Source organism: Maniola jurtina, chromosome 11 (genome assembly GCF_905333055.1).
Source record: "Maniola jurtina chromosome 11, ilManJurt1.1, whole genome shotgun sequence".
NCBI lineage: Eukaryota > Metazoa > Arthropoda > Insecta > Lepidoptera > Nymphalidae > Maniola > Maniola jurtina.
Genome location: NC_060039.1, coordinates 11,475,032 through 11,502,768, shown reverse-complemented (window position 1 = coordinate 11,502,768; position 27,737 = coordinate 11,475,032). Strand labels below are relative to the sequence as shown.

The following is a 27,737-nucleotide window of genomic DNA, read 5'->3' as shown; positions in this document are numbered from 1 at the left end:
AGATACACACGTCAAACTTATAACACCCCAGGTTTTTTCAAGAAGTTCTTGTTGTCCTCTTGGTTATCCTTCCTTCCATCTACTTTAACAGTAAGTAACTAGAGCTAATGTCCGGATATTTTAGGACCAGAAAGTCTTGCACATTTACGAGTTGTTGAAATTTTTAATTACTTACTTTATTATACAGTAACATGGTCAGTGATATTATCTTTATACTTGTTCATAATTATACTATTGCAAATGTTGATGTGATTTGTTTAGATAATTTTTTTCTAGCCCCCTATGGGTAAATGTTCTGTGTATTTAAATAGTATGTAGTTTTAGCCTTGGTAAAATTGATCGACATTTATTGAAATGTTAGTTGCTACCGTGTCAAGGTGAGTTTGTACAACATTTGGTCTACAACGGAAACAATATCTGATTTTATCGCAATTGAGCGTGAAACTCAGGTAATTCAGTTTTAAAGAGCTATAGCATGTCGGTGACGTGACTTTACGGTTTTTACCCATCCCAACATCGCTAATTGCGCTGAAAGAATTTTTCACCTCAAAATAGCTACATAGTCTAAAAACAACTATTTTAAAGATCCTAATCCTATAGGTATCTAGTTAGGTCAAAAATAATGGAATGCACTTTCTTTGGATTCAAATAATAAATTCCTTGCTTGACACCGCCTTTGTGCCTTGTGCCACAAAGCTAAGGTCATGCTACACCGGATGACCTACCAAATCCGAACGAAACCTGTGTTGAATGTTAATGATTGACAGCGCTTTGATATTGTGCTACCCATTTGTAGATTTACCATCTAAAAAGCAATCTATCCCGGACATCTCTCTTTCTCTATCGTGCGTCTTATTCCTCATTGCTGAGAGTCGTGATCCCCTTTCCATTACAGCCACATAATGGTAGTTTTCTTGGGTTACTAATGCGTTGGGTTCCCAGATCGTTTGCATGCAGGTCGTGAAAAATAAGAGTTGTCCTTTTATAGTTAGCTTTTCATTAAGATCTATTTGATTTTACATCCGTTCAGGCAATCGTGAGTGACTGTACTTGCACTTAATCGATAATATTAAACACTTACACAGGACAAAATCTTTATTTTAGTTAAATGGAAATATTAGATAGATTTTTCCAGAAGTTAGTGCATAACTTGCAAACCATCTTGAATGTCGTGACAACGATAAGTACATGATAAAAAATTCAAGGTCTTGCTATAGCTATCTGTGTGGTGCTAAAAACGTGTTGAATCATTTTCTGAATCATGTGGGAGATTGCGGCAAAAAACATAACAATAAGCGAAGTGAACCACCAACTGAATGCAAACAGCATTCTTTCCACTTGTTCGTTATTATTCATAAATACGATACATACGAAGGGAAATAGCAGTTTTTGCGATATCTTTACTGCTTTTATCTTTTTTGCGATAATTTTGTTGTAAGTACCCAACTTGGAACTGAGAATCAAGACTTTTTCTAAAAAGATTGCTATTAAAAAACCATCTTTCAATTCTATAACTCAATTAATTTTTCGTTTTAAATTATGACCCATAAAATATTCGTAAATAATGACTTTATCAATAACTAGCTTTTCGCACACATAAAAATCAAGAGAACAATCACATATTATTTATATGATAGCCTACTTACTCGGGGATAATGTACTCTAATTGTGACAAAAAATTTAAAATCGGATATCTAAGTAGTTTCGGAGATTCCTCCTACATCCAAACTTACTTTATTTATTTGTAATATTAGAGTAGAAAGATCAGAATACACACACAGTACACACCCATTTCATTTTTGGCATAAGGTGATTCAGATTCTATTTGTGGATTTCTCTGACGTTGAAACCAGAAATCTAATTGGGTAGACGATAATGACGTGGATCTTGCAATTTATAAATGGTATAATATTAGTCATCCATTTGCAAAACTTGCAGATATTATCTTTATAACCCGGTGTACATCTCAAGAAGATAATAAATAATAAGAAAATAAGAATAGCTGTTTTGAATGGGGAGGATGGTATCCTAGATCCTTTGACAAGGATAAATATATATCTTTATTCACAAATAAACCATATTATTCTCATAGCCTTTTAATGTCTAATGAATCTACCAGCAGTTAAAAATAACCATTCATTCGAAGGAAGGAAACAACTTTCCAGTACAAACGACAGAAAACTCTTTATTCGAGTTTAGTTATAAACCATTGAGCTAACAAAATTATAGCATTTACAAAATATCTTGTCATACCAAAAGTATCAGCTCGAAAGGTAAACCCCATTATGACCGCACCCATGGAAATAGGGTGATGATGACATTGCACAAACCAACAAACCGAATTTCACCTAAAATGGATCAATAAAATACCAGGAAGAAAAGCACAGTTTAAAAAACCATAGTTCACAATAGTTATGAAACTTGTAATAAAACTTCGAGACTTCACCTTCACCTGGCACTTGGCAGGCGTGAACTGTGGGCTAGGTATTCAAAATCAAACCGAAAGGCTCACTTACTCTAATTCACTCTGATTCCATTTAGGGTACTTATAGTACCCGACAGGTCGACATGGCAATTGGAGTATGCGGTGAGAAACGCCCCGCACATCCGCTCGTCACCAGCGCTATCCCGGACCGGGTTAGCGATCCCCACCCCGATTGTCATGTCGACATGTCGCAAATTATACTTCTCGTACCTACTACGTCAGGATTCAGTCTTTCGAACGCGATATTACAACGACCTTCAAGGCTGCAGCAATATAGAACTGGTTGGGTCACTCCCACAGTGTTATCCTGTTAGACGGCACTTCTTTGTTATATTATACTACGAATAGCTTATGCCCGCGACTTCGTCCGCGTGGATTTCAAACCCCTGATTTACCTCCTTATGGGTTGAAAATCCTTTCCTAGCGGATGCCTTTGTTAAAATATATTTAAGTAGATTAAGATGGAAGAAGAGACAAGGAAAACTAAAATTGAAAATGATTAGGCTATTTTACAAGGTGGTTTAGCTTTATTTAAATATACGAGTGACTTTTCCCCCAAGTAATGGTGGTGTGGAACGACCCGTTACTGAGTAGATACAGGTCTACCACTCTGGTCAATTAGTATGAATTGGCAGACTTCACACACTTTGAGAACATTGTTATGGTCCATAACTTATGGAGAACTTTCAGATATGCAGGTATCCCGATATATCACGGTGTTATTGCTCCTTCGATTTAGTTAGGAGACATTGCAGTTAAAAATTCTTATCGTTCGGGAACGTCGCGCTACGGTCGGCAGATGTGTTCAATTAGGTGGTATTAAACGCTAAGATGCAGCTGCGAGGATGGTTATAATTAAGTCAGCACGCGCTCTACCTGCTCTTGGCGTGTGCTTAAGAGGGCTCTCTCCGTCACTCGATTAATACAATCGTAGTTCCAATTTCATTTGAATATTAAGCAACCAAAGTCCATGCAATTTTGCAGACATATTCTAGAAACTAATATCTATGTCTGTGGTTTTCCAGATTTCTGTTAAAATATTCGGTTTCAAAGTTACGCGGTCTTAAAAAATTTCATACAAATCTTTGAGCCCCTGTAACTTTAAAACTACATATTTTTAGAAAAATCTAAAACACCACAGACACAGATATTAGTTTCTAATATGTCTGCAAAATTTCATGGACTTTGGTTGCTTAATATTCAAATGAAATTGGAACTACGATTGTATGAAACGAGTGATGGAGAGATCCCTGTTAATGGATACGTGGACACGAAATAATTATTGACTATGGACTCTATATCCATCCATACTTCCATACTAATATTATAAATGCGAAAGTGTGTCTGTCTGTCTGTCTGCTAGCTTTTCACGGTCCAACAGTTTAACCGATTTTGATGAAATTTGGTACATAGTTAGCTTACATCCCGCGGAAGAACATTGGCGCTACTTTTGTCCCGGAAAATCAAAGAGCCCTCACGGGATTTTTAAAAGCCTAACGCGGACGAAGCTGCGAGCATCATCTAGTCTTATATATATAGAAAAATAAAAGCTGAATTACTGACTAATCTATCAACGCACAGCATAAACCAATTAGGCACCCACTAAAACCAGATTTTTGGAACCCTTATGGGAATAGGGGATGGAAGTTTGTATGAAGTTCTGTCATTTTGAAAGTTAACACGGATGACAAGTGTAAATTAAAAATTTATAACACCCGCCGACAAATGAAGGTTACAGTAACTAGAAAAGAGCTGATAACTTTCAAACGGCTGAACCGATTTTCTTGGATTATAGCTAAGAACACTCTCGATCAAGCCGCCTTTCAAACAAAAAAACCTAAATTAAAATCGGTTCATTAGTTTAGGAGCTACAATGCAACAGACAGATACACAGAATTATAACAACTTATAACACCCCTCTTTTTGGGTCGGGGGTTAAAAACTAATATTTGATGTTTTGGTTAAAATGAAGAGATACGTGTGTCAGGTTTTTTAGAAACTCTACCCCCTAACCGTTTTTAAAAATTTCACTCCAAACGAAGCCGGGTCGAGTCAGCTAGTTTCATATATTTGCCAATGGTTACTATGCGGTTCGGCATACTTTTCTGACTACATTCTTTTCGTTGTATTTCAAGTTTTATCGCTTTTATATCCGGGCTAATAGAGCGCGAATCAGTGCGAACAGATTTCTATTGAAGCCAGCTAATTTTCAAAACGAACTAAGTCGCTGTTAGCCTCAGTAGCTCAGTGATCAAGAAGCGGGCTGAAATCCGATAGATCTTCGGTTCAAACCTCACCAGTTATGCTAAACTCAGTCGTAACATTTTACACTAATATTATAAAGACGAAATATTGTGTGTATGTATGTGTCATATGTTTATTACTCTTTCACGCAATAATTACTGAGCAGATTTGTTTGAAATTCGGAATGGAGATAGAACTAACCCGGGATTAACACATAGGCCACTTTTTATCCCGGAAAATCAAAGTATCTAGGGGATTCTGAAAAACCTAAATCCACGCGAACGAAGTCGCGGACGTCAGCTAGTTTTGGCTATAAATTCCCATAAATTTCAATTCATTCTACATTATTTATCTTGTACTCTTTTGATTATTGGGAAAGATTCGTGTTTTTGTACATTTTATTATTGCGTGTGTTTCCAAATGTCTGAAAGGTTTTTTAACCTCCGACCCAAAAAGAGGGGTGTTATAAGTTTGACGTGTGTATCTGTGTATCTGTCTGTTTCATCGTAGCTCCTAAACTAATGAACCGATTTTAATTTAGTTTTTTTTTGTTTGAATGGTGGCTTAATCGAGAGTGTTCTTAGCTATAGTCCAAGAAAATCGGTTCAGCCGTTTGAAAGTTATCAGCTCTTTTCTAGTTAATGTAACCTTCACTTGTCGGGGATGTTATACATTTTTAATTTACACTTGTATTATTACGAGAATAGCTTTGAATCACAAAGCTTTAAATCATGAGAGCGGCAGCTGCAAAACATTTTTTACAGAAACGCACGTTTAAAAGCCGGATCTACGAGAATGTTTGTGAATACGGCCGCGCGTGTTTCCGAACACAAATATCAAGCTAAGTAGAGCAGGTACTCTCTCATGTCCTTTAGAGATCTTATCTGGGTGACTAGAAGTTTTTAAGTCTGCTCAGCGCTTCGTATGGCGATTGATGAGATCTTTCCGGTCTTTCGTACCGTTATTGGCGTACACATGTCTGGTTTCTTTACTGGTTGACACTTTTTTGTGTCTGTTTCTTTTGTATGAATGGCTGATCTTTTCAATCGACTACGAAGTTGCATTGTTAAACTGAACTAGGTATCAAGTAGGTAATACCTACTCAAAAGGTAAAAAGGAACCCTTATAGGATCACTTCGTCGTTTGTCTGTCTGTCTGTCGTGTCTGTCAAGACCCATCACGGGAATCAAAACCTATAGGGTACTTACCATTGACCAAAAGTCACGAAATGTGGCAGGTAGCGATGTCTTATAGCACAAGTAAAGGGAAAAATCCGAAAATCCAGAAGTTGTGATTACGTCACAAAAAAAATATTATTACTTGTACGCGATGGTACACAACCCTTCGTGTGCGAGTCCGACTCGCACGTGACCGTTTTTTTTAACTACATATAACTATTGTTACGAACTTTTTTCTGTAATGAATTATTATGGATTAAGTACAAATATTTTGCTACTAATGAAACACGTGCAGGACGATAAATATTTACGCTACCCTCCACAACGCACTCTTGAATTGAGCGATACTTAAAAATTTAAATTTTGCGCTTAGTTAAGATCTAAAAAGACCCGTAGCAAATAAAGTATTATCAGTTTATTTGTGCAGTATTCTAAGAGTAAAACATTATTGCCTCCGTATTTGCTGAAACCTGATTCCCATTTATGGTTTCGCAATCTCAAAGCGTTCAATCGACAAAAAGTAAGTAATCGATGATAGGTTGGGCAAGTTTACAAACTTGGCTGAATTGAGTGGACTGGATTCGTTGACCGTGGGTGGACTGGTCCCGAAGTACCGATTCGTTTTTCTAACGCCTCCGTGTGTAACTGTACCTAATGCTTACATTGGTATGTAACGATATGCCACTGGGCTCCCTGATGCCCCGTTGCGTCTCTTATTGCTACATTTGCGCTCAAACCGTTTTATTTCTGGTCTGATCTGGTGGGAGGCTACGGCCGTGGCTAGTTACCACTCTACTGGCAAAGCCGGAACGCTAAATCTCTTGGCGGTACGCGAAGAGATACATACAAATAACCTCCATATTAATAACCTTAAAATAAAAATAACCTCCTCCTTTTTTTGAAGTCGGTTAAAAACAGAAATCCATGCGGCTGAAGTCGCGAATACGAAGTAGTAGGTGCCTACTAAACAATATGTTATACAATAATTACTTGATATTTTATCTTACATAAATAATGAAACTAAAGGTACAATATAATTCATTTAATCACGCAAGAAGTAAAACAGGTTACACTGTGGTACGCAGTCTAAGAAGGATTTTATGATAAAATAACTCTAAATAAAATAGAGTTATAAGTCTCATAGACTTATCTCATGAAGTGGTAAAAATCTAATTAAATATATTTACACATAGGCTGTCAGCCACGATAAGAACTTACCGCAGCTAGCTGAGTTGCCGTAAAATGACGGTTATGTAGCACGTTACAATCTGACGATCACAATCGCCTCTGATTGGCCGACTCTCGCTCACTATTGGCTACAATGTATTGTTGCAACAATAATACCATAAATTCAGCCAGTAACAGCAATTGCGATTGTAATATTATAATGATTGATAGGTTTTCCAGAATCGACCTCCCGCCTACCGATGATAAGATCGTCAATTCTCAACAATTTTTAAAAATTTACAAGGAACCAAATGCTTAATTTGCTATAATCCGCCACACCAAAGAAATCTGTATGGTGCAACATGCAGCATGCGACATGCACCGCCCGCCCTCCCACTTATAGACATGCAGGAAAAGCCAGCCACCAAGCAAGCCACACGCACCACCACCACGCAGCACCACGCAAATCCCAACACCACTCAAAACTTCACTTTGAGTGGTGTTGCGATTTGTGTGTGGCTTGCTTGGTGGCTGGCTTTTCCTGCATGTTTATCAGTGGAAGGGCGGGCGGTGCATGTCGCATGCTGCATCTTGCACCATACAGATTTCTTTGGTTTGGCGGATTATAGCAAATTAAGCTTTTTGTTCTTGTATATCATGGACTTCCGCAATATAACGCCTGCTTCTATACTACATTTTAACAATTTGTTTATTTTCATTTTGGCATGTTTGTGGTTTTAGTTCATATTAAAAAATATTATTTATAATCACAATCTAATACAGCCTATGTCACTCAGGAATAATGTAGCCTGGTGAAAGAATTTTCAAAATATGTTTAAGTAGTTCCAAAGATTACTTACAAACTTGTGTAGATTCTAGGATTCCAGACTCTAGGAAATATTCAAATATCTGCATTATGCACATTTCCAGTAACATGCGATATGGTTAAATATGCGGATTTATTAGATTGCAGTTCAGTCGCTAACAAAGATTGGAATCATTATCAAGTAGCACAGTTGTTGTTTCCATGCACATTATAACACCAGGTAAGATATTTTCTCGTTTCTCGTTAAAAAAGGTATTTAGTCAAAATATTTTTGTTTTGTCGGAGGTCTGAAGTAAAAAGTCGCACAGGAATCTGTATCTACCTCGTATCAAAGGGACATTTTCCTATTCCATATACTTATGTCCTTCCTCGTACATTTAACTATTTTAACTGTGTGTTAAAATTCGCTCGGACACTACAAATAACTGTGATCACAAGCCTTTAGCTCTGTAACAAATAAATTTAAGATGCTCTTAATTTATTGATACAATTCATTCCTATTACTTTTCCTTTTTTTAGTGGTAAAACTACTTTAAATGATGAAGATGATAACAAAATTCTACGACTTACATAATGTTAAAACTCTGTTTCAGTAAGTAGATGCATATAAATGTTCTTTCCTAAAAAAACATATTTTTTATTTTATTAGGTAGTTTTTGTTTGTGAACCTACGTTTCTAGTAACCGTCGTGCTTTATTTTCAGTCGTTGGAGCCCGATTTCTGGCTTTTCAAATAATATTTATTTTAATTTTAAAAGAAATGCTCACTCTACGATTGACGAGAAAGATTTGTTCCAAGCTAATACTAATCTACTGAAAACATTTTGGGACACCGAAGGACCATTTCGAGCGCTTCATAGTTTCAACTATATTCGGTAATAGATATTTAAATTCAAGTGCAGTATGTTAAAAATAACAGTCGAAGTGCAAATTAGAATCTCCCCAGCCGCAGGCAAGTGTTTTAAATAGCTCCGAGGGTTTGATTTTCAATGCACAAGCACAACATACCTACAACGTTTTTCAATACTTTAACTAAGTAAGATAACTATACCAAGTGGGGTATCATATGAAAAGGCTTTACTTGTACATTCTAAAACAGATTTTTATTTATTTTTAAGCATAATAGTTTTGATTTATCGCGCAAAATGTCGGGAAAATGTCTGAGTACGGAACCCTCGGTGCACGAGTCTGACTCGCACTTGGCCGGTTTTTTCATATTATAGATGTACGTGAATAAAATGACGTCATTACGACACTCTTTGCATTCATAATCAGAATATCAAGATAATATTATAGGTATGAGCGAAGTATAAAATATACTAAATACCTGTATCATTTGAACTGATCTTATTACAATATTGACAAATTACAAAATGTGTTTATTTATACCATGTTTACAAAAGAAGTTTTGTTTTATCACAATATTTTCTTACTAATTATTTTTTACTCTTTTCAATGAATTGATTTCGTAGACTACCGTATATAAGAGACGGCCTAGTGGATGTAGCGCCTGGTGATAAATTATCCACTTGTCTGAAAGGAAAAAAAATCCTTGACGTTGGTTGTGGAGCAGGGGTGCTCTCAGAGGTAAGTTTGATATTTGTATTTGCATTTATTTATTGTTCCATTCAGACTTATAAAAGTGCTTACGAAAGTCAGAATGATTCAGCACAATAATAAAATAAATCGTAGGATCTAAATAATACTAGTTAATAATGAAAATGGCATAAAAATTAATAAGTTACCCTAGCACCTTGGCATACAACGGTAAAAATGTAAAAATGTATATTTTTAATAGTAAAATAGCGAGCAGGCGAGTCACCTGATGTTAAGTGATTACCGCCGCCCATGAACATTTCTTATGCGTAGATTTAAGTTTTTTAAATTTCTTTGGGAACTCTTGGATTTTCCAGGACAAAGTGTAATTTATGTACTTCCCTGGGATGCTATCACTGTACCAAACGCCAAAACCAGTTAAACGGATGAACCGTGCGTGATAACTGATAAGTGATAAGCAAGCAGACAGACATACAGGCACACTTTAGCATTTATAATATTTAATATGAATTGAATACTAAAAAGATAATATTAAGTTCAAAAAATAAATAATAAAACAATCGTTTAGGGGTTAGCTTTTGGGGCCCAAGTTAGGTACTAGAATAGACTCCAGACACACTTTCGAATTTATAATATTTAGTAGGTATGGATTAAATACTAAAAACATATTAAGTTCAAAAAATAAATAATAAAACAACTTTTTAGGGGTTAGCCAAGTTTGGAGCCGAAGTTACTGGAATAGACTCTAGCAAGGAATTAATTGAAATGGCACAACAACATTGCTCTAAAAACAAGCGGAAACTAACTTGCCCACTTATATTTTGACTACGATAGAGGTGAGATATAAGCTTATAAGTAATGGACTAAGGTTGAGATCTATAGAACGCACTTTGACTTTGGTCAAACTTAGGACACTGTTAAAACGAGATAGAGTTATATCGCTGGCATAAATCTGTCTCGTTTTAACTGAAACTATTATAATAGTAGGTATTGTGGTACCCTGCCAGACACCCTTAAATTTTAAACTTTAAGGGGCTTTTTGTAGTATACTCGGAAACGTGTGTTAGTGGGTAGACGGTATCCACCCATGACAAAGAATTTATTTATTTTATTTACTTATTAATTAAAAATTGTGTATCATTAGATCTTAAATAACAAAGGCAATAATTACAATCTGCCATGCATTGGTGCAATTTGTTGTATATTATTTGTTAGACCGGGGTGCGCGTTTAAGAATATAGACCCTAGGGTTGCTTTTTAAGGTGGATACACGAAATAACGAAAAAAAATTGGTTGTCTGTAAAGTCGGTTTACTGACGATAGTTGAACGTGACAACAAAGGCCGATTGTGCTTCTTTGTCGCTCGTTCCGCGCTCTCGCTTGCACTTCAAGCCTTACATGGAACGCCTCAGAGCGAGGTAACGCCGCATGAGTCATGTTTTTTCGTGCGTGCAGCCGGCTCTATCGAATTATAAGACGTTGTCACGTCAAAAAATCAAAACTCTAAATATATTCTAGGAACACTCTAACAAGTACTTTGAAAGCTACGACGCTATCGTAGCCTCTGAAGTTATAGAGCATGTTGCTGACAAGGAACTTTTCTTGGAATCATGCGTTCGTGCCGTAAAACCTGGTGGAAAACTATTCTTTACGACGCCTAGTAGAACACGTGTCGCTCAGTTCATTGTAATATTTTTCTGTGAAAGCCTTGATATTGTTCCAAAGGGTACCCATGAATATAAAAAGCTTATGAAACCAAGCGAGCTTAAATCTATGCTAGAAATGAGTAAGTATATTACGTTAAAAGTATATCGCTTTCTACGGATTTAATATGCTTTTTTTGATTAGACGCTTTCCTTCCATGATCATTTGTATTTCATCTCTTGTGCTTAGCATTACCTACTAATCTGACCCGCTCCGAATTCTCTCGGGTGGAATTTCTTACTAACCCCCAATGTGCTTTAAATACCAATATTCGTAGATATAACTTGAAAATAACGGGCATTCATACAAACTTCCCCCTCCTATTTATTTAACTCCTCGGGGGAGAAATTTCCAAAAATCGTGAAACACGTTTTGCTTTATTTTTAACCGAAAGCCTAAATACCAATTTGCATGGAAGTAACTTGAAACATAATGGATTTACATACAAACTTTCCTCTCCTATTTAATCCCTTTAAGGATGTTTCCTATTCATTCTTAGTGAGTGACTATAACTGTCTTATGTCTATGTTATAGAAAAAGCGTACTATGTTAAAAATTTCAAGTTTCCTAACTTAGTTTAGGTTGAGGGTTGAGCGTATAAGTGCGAAACAATTCTGATCTGTAAACTGTGCTCTTTATTATTTTAGATGACTGCTTAGTGGAATCGACAAAAGGCTGTATCTATCATCCGTTTGCGAATTATTGGGAATGGACTAAAAATACACTGTGCTTCTTTGCTACTCAGGCTGTAAAATCTACTTAAAATCACTTACCAACTTAAAATAGACCTAATTATTTTTTTCAATTACAATTTACATATTAAGCTTATTCTTTTACATTATTATCAGTAATTGAATAATTTAATATTTTTATTTATTGACGTTTTAATTTTCCTTAGGTATACTTACCTATCCCTAAAATTATTATAAGAGAATTGATTTCAGAAGGTAAGATAAATTTACTATAACTCTTATAGTTATTATAGGTAATTCTTATAGCTCTTTAAAAAAAATTTCAAACCCATAACCTTGATGGCCCTGTTTTGTGTCCTAAGGACAAATCCTGTTTGTGTTACAGATAGGACTACCTACTGTAAGAATCATTGGAATTAATTCAGATTTCACGAAAATACTATAAAAACCTGGTCAAGTGTACATTTAAGTAGTACATATAAGGAATTTTTGGACAAGGACATTACCACGGATCTGTTTTGCGATAACCTGGCTAAATTTAAAGCCAAGTTGTTCAAATCATTCGATTCCTCAATAGGATAACGATAATTAGTGTCAGTCCCTAGCCGTAAGTATATTGTATTTTAGATGATTTAGATAATTTAGCTTAGTTTAACTTAACTTTACTTTAATTTAATTTCCATCTTATTATATTCTTTTAAAATTTATAACTTAGGTATTTTTTCATATTCCTTAGGTTAGCTATTATATTATATTTTACTGTACGACTTATGTTTATGTTAATGTATGCTGTGACTGCCCGTAAGTGGAGTTGCATAAGAGCCCTAGAATTCAAGGAACAACATGTATTTAATCTAAATGTGTAACTCTGTGGGCGGTACATAAATAAATAAATAAATAAATAAATAAATAAATAAGTGTGAGTCGGACTCGCACATGAAAGGTTCCGTATTATCATACAGAAAATAACAATTTTGTTTTGAGATGTTACCACAAATCCACGGATTTCGGGTTTTACCTTTACTTGTGCTATTAGTGGAGTAAACGAAGCATTTTCGTCGGAAGTCCTCAGAAACAGCACCGATTTTGATGTTTTTTTTTTTAAATTCTTGTTTTTTATACATTATTTAAAATCAGAAACGTTTTGAAGCGGGGAAATAATTTTTTATCCATATGTGCGATATTTATACACGAAGTCCAGAAAAACGCTACCTTCTCTTTGAGAAGTTGTAGAGGAGGTCAAATGCTACAAATGACCTTTAAACACTTATGGGTAAAATCCGCCCGTTTTTGAGTTATTGATCGTTTTCAGAAAAATACGTATTTATTTCTTTTAAAATTCATTTAAAAAAAAGTAAGGCATATTGCCGACTTTTTATTTAATTTCTAAGTACTAGACATCTCAATTAATAATTGTGAATTCTAAAATAAAAATAATCTTTGTAGGTTCCCCGGTTAGGGATCCAAGACTGTACCAGTTTCATAATTTCTATTGGGTTACTTTGCCAAAAATGCTATTTTTTTTTACAGTTACAGAAAAGTTTTTGGCCTGCAAATTATTTTCAAAGCTTCTACACATTCTCAGCTATCTAATAATGTACAAAACTTTAAAATAAGTTGAAAATTTGCTAAAAAAACGATAAAATAATAGCACAAGGAAGAAATTTCTTAACGCTTAAATTTTAAACAAATCGTTCCTATCGATCAATTGAGCTATCCCGTGGCCGATTTTATGATCAGACTTGACCAGATCACATATTCACAGTAAACTGTTACCTCTTTCTAAGTAGAGACTACCTCTAAACAAAGAAAAAACGATTTGTTTAAAATTTAAGCGTTAAGAAATTTCTTCCTTGTGCTATTATTTTATCGTTTTTTTAGCAAATTTTCAACTTATTTTAAAGTTTTGTACATTATTAGATAGCTGAGAATGTGTAGAAGCTTTGAAAATAATTTGCAGGCCAAAACTTTTCTGTAACTGTAAAAAAAAATAGCATTTTTGGCAAAGTAACCCAATAGAAATTATGAAACTGGTACAGTCTTGGATCCCTAACCGGGGAACCTACAATGATTATTTTTATTTTAGAATTCACAATTATTAATTGAGATGTCTAGTACTTAGAAATTAAATAAAAAGTCGGCAATATGCCTTACTTTTTTTTAAATGAATTTTAAAAGAAATATATACGTATTTTTCTGAAAACGATCAATAACTCAAAAACGGGCGGATTTTACCCATAAGTGTTTAAAGGTCATTTGTAGCATTTGACTGCCTCTACAACTTCTCAAAGAGAAGGTAGCGTTTTTCTGGACTTCGTGTATAAATATCACACATATGGATAAAAAATTATTTCCCCGCTTCAAAACGTTTCTGATTTTAAATAATGTATAAAAAACAAGAATTTAAAAAAAAAATCATCAAAATCGGAGCTGTTTCTGAGGACTTCCTAAGATTGGCTATTTTACGGCTTTATTTACTCCACTATATAAGATCTACCTACCTGTCATCATCATTATAGGTATACGGGAAGTAAGTAAGTAGATACCCTATAGATTTCTTGACAGTACACAAACAGACAATAAAGTAATCCTATAAGGGTCCTTTTGAGGTACGGAACCCTATAAACGGAGCCCTCCGTCTTGTTTAAAAGTTGGTTAGCAATACATATTATTATCATTCAAGATAATCTATTAATAAATGGCTAAATTACTTATGTACGTACGTCACCAGAAGGCAGTAACGTACGATAACAATGCCTTTAAGTACGGCGATATAACCTTTTTTATCTTCATTCGCTAACCAAGAATTGAATTGGTAGGTAGTAAATAGAAAAGGAGTGACTGTTAACCCAGGTAAGTTGAAATATACCCACAAATTGATATATCTATTAAGCCTATACTGTTTACTAATTACTATAATAATGTAACTGTTAGTTAAGAGCCTTTGGTATTGTATGTTTTTGTTGAAATGTTAGGATTTGTTAATCGGCATAATTTCTAAATTGTCCCTGGTCTGGTCTGGTAGAAGGCTTTGGCCAGACCACCAAGGTCTATATCACCACCCTATGCAACCCTACTACCGGCATCACCATCCATACCATACCATCAAGCGATTTAGCGTTCTGATACGATGCTGTGTAGAAATCAAGTAGATTAACCGTAATTAAAATGCCATGCCCCTTCCAAGTTAGCTACATTCCATCTTACGAGTAGACTACATACTCTATGGCATCGTCATCGATTTGGCGACAATACAGTCCGTTAGAGTTAGAAATTAGAAGTATTGAAGTATTGCGAATAGACTACAGGCCCATGTTTAAAAATGGGTGGGTCATATGAACCACCAGGTGACGTATACAGGACGATATAAGAGCATAAAATAATAAGTTTCAGCACTATGCCGTCACTTGTAAGCTGTCCAACAGAGTGCTGGTGAGAATTGAAAAGTGCAGGTAGAGTGAGTACATTTTGGTCATATATTTTTGTACGGCATTTTTACCATCGATAGATCCATGAAAAATAATAAGAAAGCGCGCAGTGCCGTAAAAAAATGGTGCGCCACAAAGTCAGTAAATGTTTTGATTTTCTGACAATTTCCGGGGTAAATTTGGTCATTTAATTCTGTACGGCACTAGTTTCATACTGTTTCAATACAGCCTCTAATCCATTATTCCGCAACGCCGTACAAAAATCATGCGACAAGGGGAAAAAATCGAGGGTTGCAACTCCCTCTCTTTCCGTGTTCCGGGGGGTGATTTGAAACAACATAAAATTAATTTATTTTGAAAGTATTTTATACATAGATAATATTTTTTTACATGCCGTACATTTTCGTTGGTCCAAAGGTTTGCAGGGTTTGTGGATATTATATACACACCCGTTCACTTCAGTTAGACGGCATAGTGATTTTATCATATTATCAATTGTTCTCTTCAAAAATATGTTAATGCCGTACAGTATCAGATGGCCATAAAGTACTACCCTTAAAATGGTAGCGTCATTTTCATCAGCCTAAAAGATATGGTCTGCATTAAAATGTACGGCATAATTTTTTCCTAATTTATTTATCTTAATACTATTTAAAACAAGGGAAAAGCGTAGAAAATTGCTATATTTTATTAATCTATGAATATTTAAACTTTTGCAATAATTTGAAAAATTTCAGTTTTTGTATTTATCTATAATTTTTTTTAGAACAGTTTCTTTTGAACGGCAATACTATATAACAATAGTATTTTACACTATCATGTTAAAAAAAAAGTTGCCGTACAGAGTCAAATGATTTTACAGCTTTAAAAATTAAGTATACCATGAAATTAAGATAATTATTGATACACATTCAAATGAACACTAATTTTTTTACGGCATTATTTTTAATAGTACTTTTGAGTGCTAGACAATGTTTTGGAACCAAAGCCGTACTTTCTCAAATCACCCCCCGGACCACAGAAAGAGAGGGGGTTGCTACCCTCAATTTTTTCCCCTTGTCGCATGATTTTTGTACGGCGTTGCGGAATAATGGATTAGAGGCTGTATTGAAACAGTATGAAACTAGTGCCGTACAGAATTAAATGACCAAATTTACCCCGGAAATTGTCAGAAAATCAAAACATTTACTGACTTTGTGGCGCACCATTTTTTTACGGCACTGCGCGCTTTCTTATTATTTTTCATGGATCTATCGATGGTAAAAATGCCGTACAAAAATATATGACCAAAATGTACTCATTCTACCTGCACTTTTCAATTCTCACCAGCACTCTGTTGGACAGCTTACAAGTGACGGCATAGTGCTGAAACTTATTATTTTATGCTCTTATATCGTCCTGTATACGTCACCTGGTGGTTCATATGACCCACCCATTTTTAAACATGGGCCTGTAGTCTAGAAGTATTTAAATTGTAAATTTCTCGTAAATACCAGGGGTTAATTTATCATCGCTTAAAAAGAGATCGACATTTTCGATCGATACGGTTTTTTTTTTTTCAATTTTATATCCACAATATTGTATGTTTTTGTCGAAATGTTAGGATTTGTTAATCGGCATAATTTCTAAATTGTCCCTGGTCTTAAGGCTTTAGCCAGACTACCAAGGTTCACCCACCACCACCCTATGCGACCCTACTACCGGCAAATATTTACCATCAAGCGATTTAGCGTTCTAAAACGATGCTGTGTAGAAATCAAGTAGATTAACCGTAATTAAAATGCCATGCCCCTTCCAAGTTAGCTACATTCCATCTTACGAGTAGACTACATACTCTATGGCATCGTCATAGATTTGGCGACAATACAGTCCGTTAGAGTTAGAAATTAGAAGTATTAAAGTATTGTGAAATATTTAAATTGTAATTAAATACTAGGGGAATAACTTATCATCGTTTTAAAAGAGATCGACCTTTTCGATTGATACAGTTTTTTTTTTTTTCAATTTTATATCCACAATGCATGTTCGCGTAATTTCACGGGTGCAGTGGTGAAAGTGATCCCCATATTATTGAAAATTCATTTATTTACGTTACATTATATGCGTTTGGGTCACAGAAATCCATATGTACCTTTCAACTCAATTGGACCAGTACATTCGGAGCAAATTGGCTGTGACAGACGGACTGACAGACGGACTCGCGAGAACCCTAAATACTATTTTCAGATCTACTTTGATAACTGACTTAAATTAGAGCCTAGGTATTTCAAATAATACGCGACCAAACATAAACAAAATAGATACAATCTGTCTTGAATTAATCAGTGTTCTGATAAAATTCCTTATCGTACTACGCCCCACAGTCAAAAATTTTACCGTTGTAACTTATTCATCTCACTGGAAGGGCTACACGTCTTACGGCCGAAATTAATTACTTATCTATCTGTAACATTCTGTCAATAAGTTTCTTAGCAACATTGTTACTTGTCAAAGAAGACCATGCAATGTTTGACAAAAGACAACGTTGCTCAGCAACTTATCGACACATTACAGATAGATTGGTTTTTAATTTCGGCCGTTAGTCGATACCACGTCATTCGAGCTCGTGAATTAGTAGACCCTCAATAATCGCAATAATTTTGTCCTGACTCCCACAATGATGTCCCATCAGTTGAGTTTGTCTAACCAACATTTTTTCCTTTTTTTTTTTCCTGCTTGAGAGCATTTGCTGCTATTTTTTCCAAGGTTGTAGATATAACTTTTCCTAATTTAGGTATTTTGTGTCGTTTATTTTGTGGGTGTAATTTTATATACTTTTTTATATACTATTTTATAAAACGTAGTTCTTTAGGCACCTCGGTATAGAGTGGGTTTATTTTATTTGAAGTTAACATTTTTTACTTGGCGCTTAGTCTTAGGGTCTAAAAATTTATTGGTGAGCATTTAAACCCATTTGTACCCATTTTATATCTTCCAGACGAAGTTCACGTCAGTAAGGGAACTTCTAACAAATCGTCGAGGCTTCGACTGGCGTCAAATGTTAGTACATTTGGTACAGGTAGCCCTAAAGTATCCCTATTTTTCTTTGATTCTACGACGCCATAGCCTAATATTATTTGACATATCGTCAATTCAGGATCAAACCGAGAGTCTCTAGTCACTCTGGTCTAGAGGTGACAAAGATGTCCGCGAAACTGCTGTATGAGTTACATACTTGTAGTGTTAAAACTTTATTATTTCGGTAAGTAAATACTTAAAACTTGTCTTTTTCTTCAAACGTTGCATTAAGGTCGCTGCATACGTAACATGTTTTTTCCCGTCCCGGACGGGACGGGAGGATTTCTCGAACTACTATTGGACAACTGGAACGCCCCGCCCCGTCCGTTTTCTAGTTGTCCAATAGTACTTCGAAAAATCGTCCCGTCCCGTCCGGGACGGGAAAAAACACGTTACGTATGCAGCGACCTTTATTCTTATTAACCTAATCAATGTTTGTTGTGTTCAATAAACAATTTTTTATTCAAGTTTAAATAAATAATTTTAATATATCAACACGGCAAGGTATATTTTTACTGCATTTTAATGTTTAATCAATAAAGTTGAAAAGATACTCGTAGGTTATACTTATTTATTTATTATAGACTTGCATAAAAAGTAATTTTCTAATGATGTGTTTCAGAATCTGTTTTTGTAAGAACTTTTACTGCTTATTTACAGACGATGGGTCACAAATGCTAGATTCTCAAATAATATACATCTAAATTCTAAAAGAAACGCTCACACAACCATTGAGGCTAAAGATTATTTCCAAGCTAATAAAGGAATACAATGGGATCCAGAAGGACCATTAAAACCGCTTTATACTTTAAACTATTTGAGGTAAATATATTCAAATGTATAGAAAATATTTTATGATAATTTACGTTACTTATGAGTAATAAATTTAGCTTACTTAAAAATATTTGCTTCCGATGATTTAAATATTATAAAATTGCAAAATTATGTACGTAGTACATATACCAAATTATTTAAAAACATGATATCGTTTTCTCATACATAGTAACTTTGTAAATATTTACTGTACTTTATACAATACATATATTTAACTTTAATAAATAGCATAATTCTGTAAAGATTGGTTTTGCAGAGTGCCCTATATAAGAGATAGTCTAGTAAATGTAGCGCCTGGTGAAAAATTCTCTACTTGTCTGAAAGGAAAGAAAATTCTTGACGTTGGTTGTGGAGGAGGATTTCTCTCAGAGGTAAGGCAAGAGCATTCTGATCTGAAATTGAATTTTATATAGGAAATCATAATGTTTGAAGAATTGCATTACAGATCAGTTTTTATCCAGCAAAATAATTCCATATTGTTTTACGTTATTTACAGAAATAAAAACAAATTTTGGAAAATGGAGAATCTACTCCTTTTTTGCAATCCCCTAAATTCATACACACTATAATAAGAGTATATATAGATTAGATAGTTTCTACCTGAAACCATCCAACCGATACCCTCCAAAACGATTTCGTTAGAAAGGCAATAATGTGAAGATGTTTTTAGACCAATAAAAAAAGGAATATTTTTTTAACGTAGTAGCACACGCCGTAATACCTACATAAGTAAATAATAAAAAATATTACAACTAATGTTATTATCACGTACAAAATTCCTTTTTAGGCCTTAGCCAAGCTTGGGGCTGAAGTTACTGGAATAGACACAAACAAAGAAGCACTCGAACATACAAAAAAACATAGCTCTAATAACATGCGTTTGGCAAACAATTTGCCTGCTTATATTCCGGTTACGATAGAGGTGAGTTTAAAAAACCGGCCAAGTGCGAGTCGGGCTCGCGCACAGAGGGTTCCGTATTCGGGTATTTTTTCGACATTTTACACGATAAATCAAAAACTATTATGCAAAAAAAAAAAGCTGTTTTAGAATGTACAGGTAAAGCCCTTTCATATGATACCCCACTTGGTATATTTATTTTACTTTGAAAATTGAAACACATTCAATTTTAAAAAAAATGATATAACCACAAATTCGCAGTATTCAGATTTATTCCTGTACTTGTGCTATAAGACCTACGTACGTGCCAAATTTCATGATTTCTAGGTCAACTGGAAGTACCCTATAGGTTTTCTTGACAGACCGGACGGACGGACGGACCGACCGACAAACAGACAGACAGACAGACAACAACGTGATCCCTATAAGGGTTCCGTTTTTCCTTTTGAGGTGCGGAACCCTAAAAATAGTTTATTTCAAATAACTTAGGTTAACAATAACACATTGATGTTGGAGCCTTCTTTTAGGAGTAGAAGAACTACTCCTGTGTCTAGGCTACTTTTTATCCCGGAAAATTAAGGAGTTCCTACGGGATTTTGGAAACCATAAATCCACGCGGACGAAGTCGTGGGCGTCAGCTAGTGTTAAAATAATGCCTAAAAATATACACGTAACACAACACGCCCAAAATTTCCCGAAACGCACTTATTTTTAGCTGCTCTATCCATGTTCGAAACACACCGCGACTTCGTCCCCGTGGATTTAGACTTTTTAAAAATCTCGTGGGAACTCTTTGATTTTCCGGGCCAAAATATAGTCTATGCCCGTTCCTGGAATGCATCCATCTGTATCATTTTTCTCTGCATCTGCATCTTCCGTTCTGTATCTTCTGTCAAATTTGGTTAAAGGAATGGGCCGTGAAAATGTAGCAGACTTTAGCATTTTAGTGTGGATATTCTACATTAATATCCTCCGGTGCATTATTTGCTTAGTTCTCTTTATCTTTCTCGATTATTTTGATTGTGGTGTCCGAAGAAAACAAGTGTAAGTACCCTATCTGTAAAAAGTAATATATTTCAGGAACACTGTAAGGAATATGCTGAGAGCTACGACGTTGTCGTATCATCTGAAGTTATAGACCATGTTGCTCAAAAGGAACTTTTTGTGGAGTCATGCGTGCGGGCCGCAAAACCGGGTGCAAAACTGTTCTTTACCACCATTAACAGAACGCGTCTTGCTCAGTTCGTTATTATATTTTGCTACGAAAATATTGTCAAAACTATTCCAAAGGGTGCACACGATTTTAACATGTTCATCAAACCAAGCGAACTGAAATACATGTTGGAAATGAGTAAGTGTACCTATTATTATTTAACACCTTCTACAGTTTAAACAAATTGCTGCTTACCCCTTTTAAGAGGAGTTCATTCGCAACGCGCTTCGGGCAAACGTAATTTGATTGAGATTCAAAGAGATTGATTCAATGATTTTGGATTTAAATGAGAACTCTACGTTTGTATGGAAAGGGCTGCGCTAGGGAAACTTCTCTTAAGATTAATTGCATACTTAACCCTATCTGTCATTTTATCATTCTCCTTACTTGAAAAAAAATACGGTAGTATTGATATAAAATAATCGTTTTCTATAATTTCAGATGATTGTTTCGTGGAATCCACAAAAGGATACATGTTTTATCCGTTCGATCCGCATTGGGTGTGGACTAAACATAAAATGTTTTTCTATGCTATCGAGGCTGTAAAATCAAATTAAAACAGGTGTTCATAGAAGTAATGAATTAATGTCTTCCTCAAATGTTTTACTGAAAAGCTGGGTATAACCTCTGTTTTGCATTACTAGTAATTAAAGTTAATTTTCATGTAGTGTTTGTTTCCTTCATATCCTTAAAATACACAATGTTTTTTGTAACAATTAAATGAGATATCATATTCTAAATACCACTTATAATAAACATCATTAAATGATCAACCCGTCGTCGCTGGACCACTACAGAGCATGGGTCTCCTCTCAAAATAAATATACGTATAATGTACTACGCTGGCCAAGTGCGGATTGGCAGACTTCACACACCTTTGACTATGCAGAACTCTCAGGCATGCAGGATTCCACACGATGTTTTCCTTCACCGTTAAAGCAAGTGAATCCTAATATTATATTCTAAACATCAGTTGAATTATAAACATGCTCGTACCTGATAGCTGCGGTTTCCGATAGTATAGTATAATATTATGGTAGTTCTAGCGACGCCGGCGCCTCTAGGGAGGCCCTTGCACCCACGTGCTCTTGGCTCATTTGCATTCAATACCGTGCCTACGATCCTAATTATTTATTATCATCACGACAAGGGAAGAAAGTATAAAATAGGCTTGGTTTCAATTCCCAAATGTATACAACACACATAATTTATTAGTTATGTATTTAACACACATAATCTATTGTTTGCTAGACATTTATTAATTTCGTAACTCAAAACGTAAACTTGATAAACGACGAAAAATTATTATTGAGAGACAACTTGTATTTCTAGCACAGTTTTAATCGTAAAGCTGTGCTAGCCAATGTGTTTGATGATTAAGATTTGCAATAATATCTAAAATATGTACATAACAAGTGTAAATTAAAAATTTATAACACCCCTGACAAGTGAAGGTTACAGTAACTAGAAAAGAGCTGATAACTTTCAAACGGCTAAACCGATTTTCTTGGATTATAGCTAAGAACACTCTTGATCAAGCCACCTTTCAAACAAAAAAAAAATCGGTTCATTAGTTTAGGAGCTACGATGCCACAGACACACACGTCAAACTTATAACACCCTTTTTGGGTCGGGGGTTAAAAATAAATACCTACATAACATATAAGTAAGTATAAACATGCAGTTGTTTTAGATGGAGATCTTTCTTCCTGCAATTTAGGCTATACGAATATTTCCATGTCTGACAAAATTTTCCATAAGAAACATTACGCGTATTAAGAAACAGTATGATTGTGTTACTTTTTGAAATAATTTGTGTGGCTAACCGAACTCACCACAGGCACGGTAATGGTATGTATATTACCGTGCCACAGGTAACAATCCGATCAAGTAACAAAGTGAAAATTGAGCAACGGTACCAAACTTGATGAATCCTTTGGCTTTGTCCAACAGACAAAAGGACACACACATACAAGTAACCGGAACCTGATCTCATAACGAGACGGCTTAAAACTAGGACAATAATTTTATACCTTGACCTTTCCGTAAACAGCAGATCAGAGACTGTATATCTTGACAAGTGTAAATTAAAAATTTATAACACTCCCGACGATCCAAAGTATTTGAGTTTTCCAAAACATCATTTTCAAATAAATAATTATGTATTTAGGCAACGTCCATCTTGACAGCTTGACATTTGTCAATTGACATAATATTATGAACCTAACGGTTATCTAACCTTCTTTTCTACAAGAAAACTAGAAAAGAGCTGATAACTCTTAAACGGCTGAACCAATTTTTTTAGATTATAGCTAAGAACACTCTCGATCAAGCCACCTTTCAAACAAAAAAAAACTAAATTAAAATCGGTTCATTCGTGTAGGCGCTACGATGCCACAGACAGATACACAGATACACACGTCAAACTTATAACACCCCTCTTTTTGGGTCGGGGGTTAAAAACAGAACGATGCATATACCTGTATGGGGTCCATAAAAGACAATAGGACTTGATAAAAGTCACTACTGTGAATGATATAACGTGCATGCCAAACATCTGTAGATTGCATGACAAATATTTGTAGATTACATGACATAAATTATTTGCTCCATCCTTCATTTATCATTCACTAGCTGACGCCCGCGACTTCGTCCGCGTGGATTAAGGTTTTAAAGATCCCGTGGGAACTGTTTAATTTTCCGGAATAAAAAGATGCCTATGTCAATTACAGGGACGCAAGCTATCTCGTTACCAAATTTCATACAAATCGGTTAAGCGGATGGGTTTTTGGGAATCCCGTGGGAACTCTTTGATTTTCCGGGATAAAAAGTCTATGTCCGTCCCCGGGATATAAGCTGACCGTGTACCAAATTTCATCAGAATCGGTTAAACTTTTGGGCCGTGAAAAGGTAGCAGACAGACAGACGGACACACTTTCGCATTTGTAATATACGTATTAGTACGGAAGTATGGATACGGCTCCTGGCATAGAAATAATTCCAACTGTAGACGGATTGGTATACAATGAAGCGGACGTGAGGCGATTGGCAAGGGTTTCCTTTGAAAGATTCAACAACTCACAACATTTGTCGTTTGTTTTAACCCTCACTTTTGGAAAAAAACCAAAACGGGATGGAAATCCAAAAGGCTGCATTTTGGTTTTGTAACTGGTTTCTCAATTTTTTACCAAATTAAGTAGGTATAATCTTGGTATAATATGCTGCTTTTAGCTATTCCAACTAACACTGAAGACCCGATAGGCAGATCTATTTTTCAGGAACGCAGGAAGGAACAATAAAACTATCTCGTTATCACTAATTATCTTCAGCGGAGTTTGTGTCTGACGGTTGCTAACGGTTTATTTCGAGTGACTGTTGTTACTATTTACTACTTCGATTTACTACTACTATTTACTATTTACTACTACTTATTTGACAATTTGTTTACCATAGATAAATTAAGGCAAGATCTACATTAAGGACGCAAATAGTACATGATCACACAATCAACTTAAGCGTTAACAGCTGCTTTCTTATAATAATCGAAGATGTGGAATAGGTCACACCCTAGTAATTTACTATCACGCATAAAATCTAAGTACCTATTAATGCATCGCGTAGGCGAAGTTTATTGGTTTTGGTATAACACCACTTTTACGACGGCACCATGAACCTTGACATATGTTTGGCATTAAAGCGAATGAGATATCCAGGGTGCGCCCAATCTACATCGAACACAGAAATATAATAGCGAATATTGCCTATATTAAACCTATCAAATAGTTTGGTAATAGAAGCTGAGTTTTCTAAAAGTTAGGTACCTATCTTGGTACCTATCGTTTCCCGCGTCTCCACATTGGCAAGAGCACCGCGCTGAAGTTTCTAAACCTAAAGCGGAATTTACATTACAAAATTACTTTCATGCATGTTGAGATTAATGTCACGCAACTAATTAAAATACGCATGAAATTAGACGTTTCCACGTGAAATTGCTTATGTAAATAATGTCATGAAACTAATTTCATGCCACTAAATTCGTAATGTAAACTCGGCTTAAAAGTATTGTTGCAATTTTATAACACCTCTCTCTCTCTTTCTATCTCTTGGATATTGAGATTTCTTATGTAGTATATATTATATAGAGTAATAAATGTTTAGTAAAAAGGCGTTGTCTATCTAACAAGGAATAGATGTTTTGACATAATATGTCTTATGAAAAAAAACCATTTGATTTAATTTACATTTATTTGAGGATTTCAAAATCTTACTTAATATTAAAAATGCGAAAGTTTGTATGTATGGATGGATGTATGGATTTTTGTTACTCTTTCACTCAAAATGTACTTCAGACGGATTTGTCTGGGAATGGAGATAGATTATGTCTCTGGATTAACACTTACTCAACTTGAAAATCAATGAGTTCCCATAGGGTTTTTAAAAACCTACGTCCACGGGAACGAAATCGCGGGCATCAGCTAGTCGGCTCTACATTGTAATACCACACGACATGTCCGTGTAAGGACAAAACATTCTTAAGTTTTCTTGAATAAAACGTTTTATGTCCTTCGGAATGAGTCTCATACAGTTATTTTATTGGATAAACAATAAGTACCTAGTGATTATATAATATTTATGTAGTGTAGAGACAATGTAAATATAAAGTAGGTACTACCTACCCAGTGGCAAGCTGCAATATAGATACATATTATTTTGAATTTTTTTGCAATTTAGGTAGGTACCTATAGCTGTCACTCTTTATAGGAACTTGTAATTTAGCTAGTAAAAACTGGTTTTCTAGGAGCAATTAACTATCCAATTAGAAAATTCTCTTCGCTCAACCGTACCAAAATGTTACAATACACACGGTAGATGCTCGTGACGGTTCAAAAGTAGGTACTTGTAAAAGTCTAATTGAATAAAAATATTTTGAATTTGAATAAGGAACATTATGTCCTACATAGAACATCGCTCATTGTCGTTCTGCGTTCTTAGCTAACAGCCTAACGCAATCGACGTAAAGTGTGAATGCAGAAGGACGCCGTCGAACTGTAATTTACAAATACTTTTGTAAAATCTGTAAACCGTGGACAGTGCAACTAGAACTTTTACGATAAAATTACAATTTTAAATTATAGTTATACCCATGCGAAACCGGGGCGGGTCGTCTAGTACCATTATATGGAAGTAAGTGTCATTATGTATTGTAATAATTGATTACGAGCGTTTCCATGATAAATCACTAACGCTTTTCAAAAATTAAAAAAAAATTAAAATGTGTTATAGAAACCAAGTGGGGTTCCGTCTGTCTGAGTTGGTAGTGTTGTATACTGATATATGTATCTCATAGACGCCTAAACTTTTGCGCAACATAACGCCGTCTAGCGCCATCTAGTACTTGAGCGAGAAATTAAACATTTTGCTATGCTATGACCTGATAATTCTGATTTCCCATGCCTTTCATTTCATATTCAAACATTTTTATTAATTCGACTTATTTGAAAGTATCTAAGTATGTATTGTATATTTTTTAATCTATTACTAATATTATAAAGAGGTAAAGTATGTAGGGATTAATCTCTGGAACTACCGAAACGATTTTGAAAATTCTTTCACCAGTAGGAAACAACATTATTCCCGAGTAACATTGGCTATATTTTATTTTGAAAAAAATTAGAGATCCTCACGAAACCAATGTCCACGCGGACGAAGTTGCGGGCGTCAGCTGCTTAGTGGGTGTATGATAATAATATAGGTACCTACAACGTCCCTGACATTGTCTTGAGCTACGACTTTAATAAAAGAGACACGAGGCACCGTATCGAGTTTCAAGAGCCGCCCTTGACTTGCTCAAGGCTGAAGTTGAGAGGGATCAAGAGATCGTTTTAACCGACTTCAAAAAGGAGGAGGTTCTCAATTCGTCGGAACCTTTTTTTTTTATGTATGTTCCCCGATTACTCGAAGACGCCTGGACCGATTAGGATTTTTTTAAAGGGTATAACTTCCCAGGTGGTCCTATACAGAAGTGAAGATCTGATGAATATCTTCTGAGATGGAGAACAGAACTCAATGGATAAGAGTAAATTGCTCGCGATCAGTGTTATAGCTTAGTAAACAGTAAATTTTTAACTAGGCATAGCATATTTAGATACAATGCAACAGAAAACCGAGTAAATCTTTAGCGCAACCCCTCGATTTACTCGGAAGGCTGGGGCCTAATAATGATCTACAGCTCAATAAGAACGTATACAGGTTCACTAGATAGTAGAATGGAGCCGTCTCAGGTTGAAATCTATAGAGCGCACTTTGAATGCTTAGACTTAAGTTTCAGTTAAAACGAGACAGATTTATGGCAGCGGTATAACACTGTCTCGTTTTAACAGTGTCTTAAGTCTGAGAAAATCAAAGTTCGCTCTATAGTTAGATCTTACCCTCAGTGATTGAGACGGCTCGTGAGA

The 27,737-nt window shown here is 35.2% G+C and overlaps 4 protein-coding genes across 5 annotated transcripts in view; all 4 read left to right on the top strand.

Moving 5' to 3' along the window:
• Positions 1-21,945, top strand: part of LOC123869758 (ubiquinone biosynthesis O-methyltransferase-like) — a 31,279-nt gene extending 9,334 nt beyond the window's left edge. The window contains exons 1-7 of one of the 2 annotated variants that reach the window (XM_045912763.1): positions 18,229-18,319; positions 18,417-18,521; positions 18,998-19,159; positions 19,428-19,542; positions 19,959-20,093; positions 21,150-21,420; positions 21,724-21,945. In XM_045912763.1, the coding sequence (XP_045768719.1) occupies positions 18,318-18,319; positions 18,417-18,521; positions 18,998-19,159; positions 19,428-19,542; positions 19,959-20,093; positions 21,150-21,420; positions 21,724-21,839 (906 nt within the window). In that variant the 5' untranslated portion in view covers positions 18,229-18,317 and the 3' untranslated portion in view covers positions 21,840-21,945. Of the gene's footprint in view, positions 1-18,228; positions 18,320-18,416; positions 18,522-18,997; positions 19,160-19,427; positions 19,543-19,958; positions 20,094-21,149; positions 21,421-21,723 lie in introns of those variants that run through there. The other variant, XM_045912762.1, reaches the window with a different exon arrangement.
• LOC123869754 (anaphase-promoting complex subunit 11) overlaps positions 1-27,737 on the top strand; it is a 68,852-nt gene that overhangs the window by 38,163 nt on the left and 2,952 nt on the right. The window lies entirely within an intron of this gene.
• On the top strand, positions 7,960-12,032 carry LOC123869759 (ubiquinone biosynthesis O-methyltransferase, mitochondrial-like). The gene is given in 8 exon segments (XM_045912764.1): positions 7,960-8,120; positions 8,420-8,492; positions 8,604-8,774; positions 9,372-9,486; positions 10,162-10,252; positions 10,255-10,292; positions 10,975-11,242; positions 11,808-12,032. Coding segments are annotated over 7 exon segments (855 nt in total). The 5' UTR covers positions 7,960-8,120; positions 8,420-8,436; the 3' UTR covers positions 11,924-12,032.
• LOC123869756 (pancreatic triacylglycerol lipase-like) overlaps positions 20,493-27,737 on the top strand; it is a 35,736-nt gene continuing 28,491 nt past the window's right edge. Inside the window, exon 1 of the mRNA XM_045912760.1 lies at positions 20,493-20,519. The gene's annotated coding sequence lies outside the window, so the exon portion shown is untranslated. The remainder of the gene's footprint in view (positions 20,520-27,737) is intronic.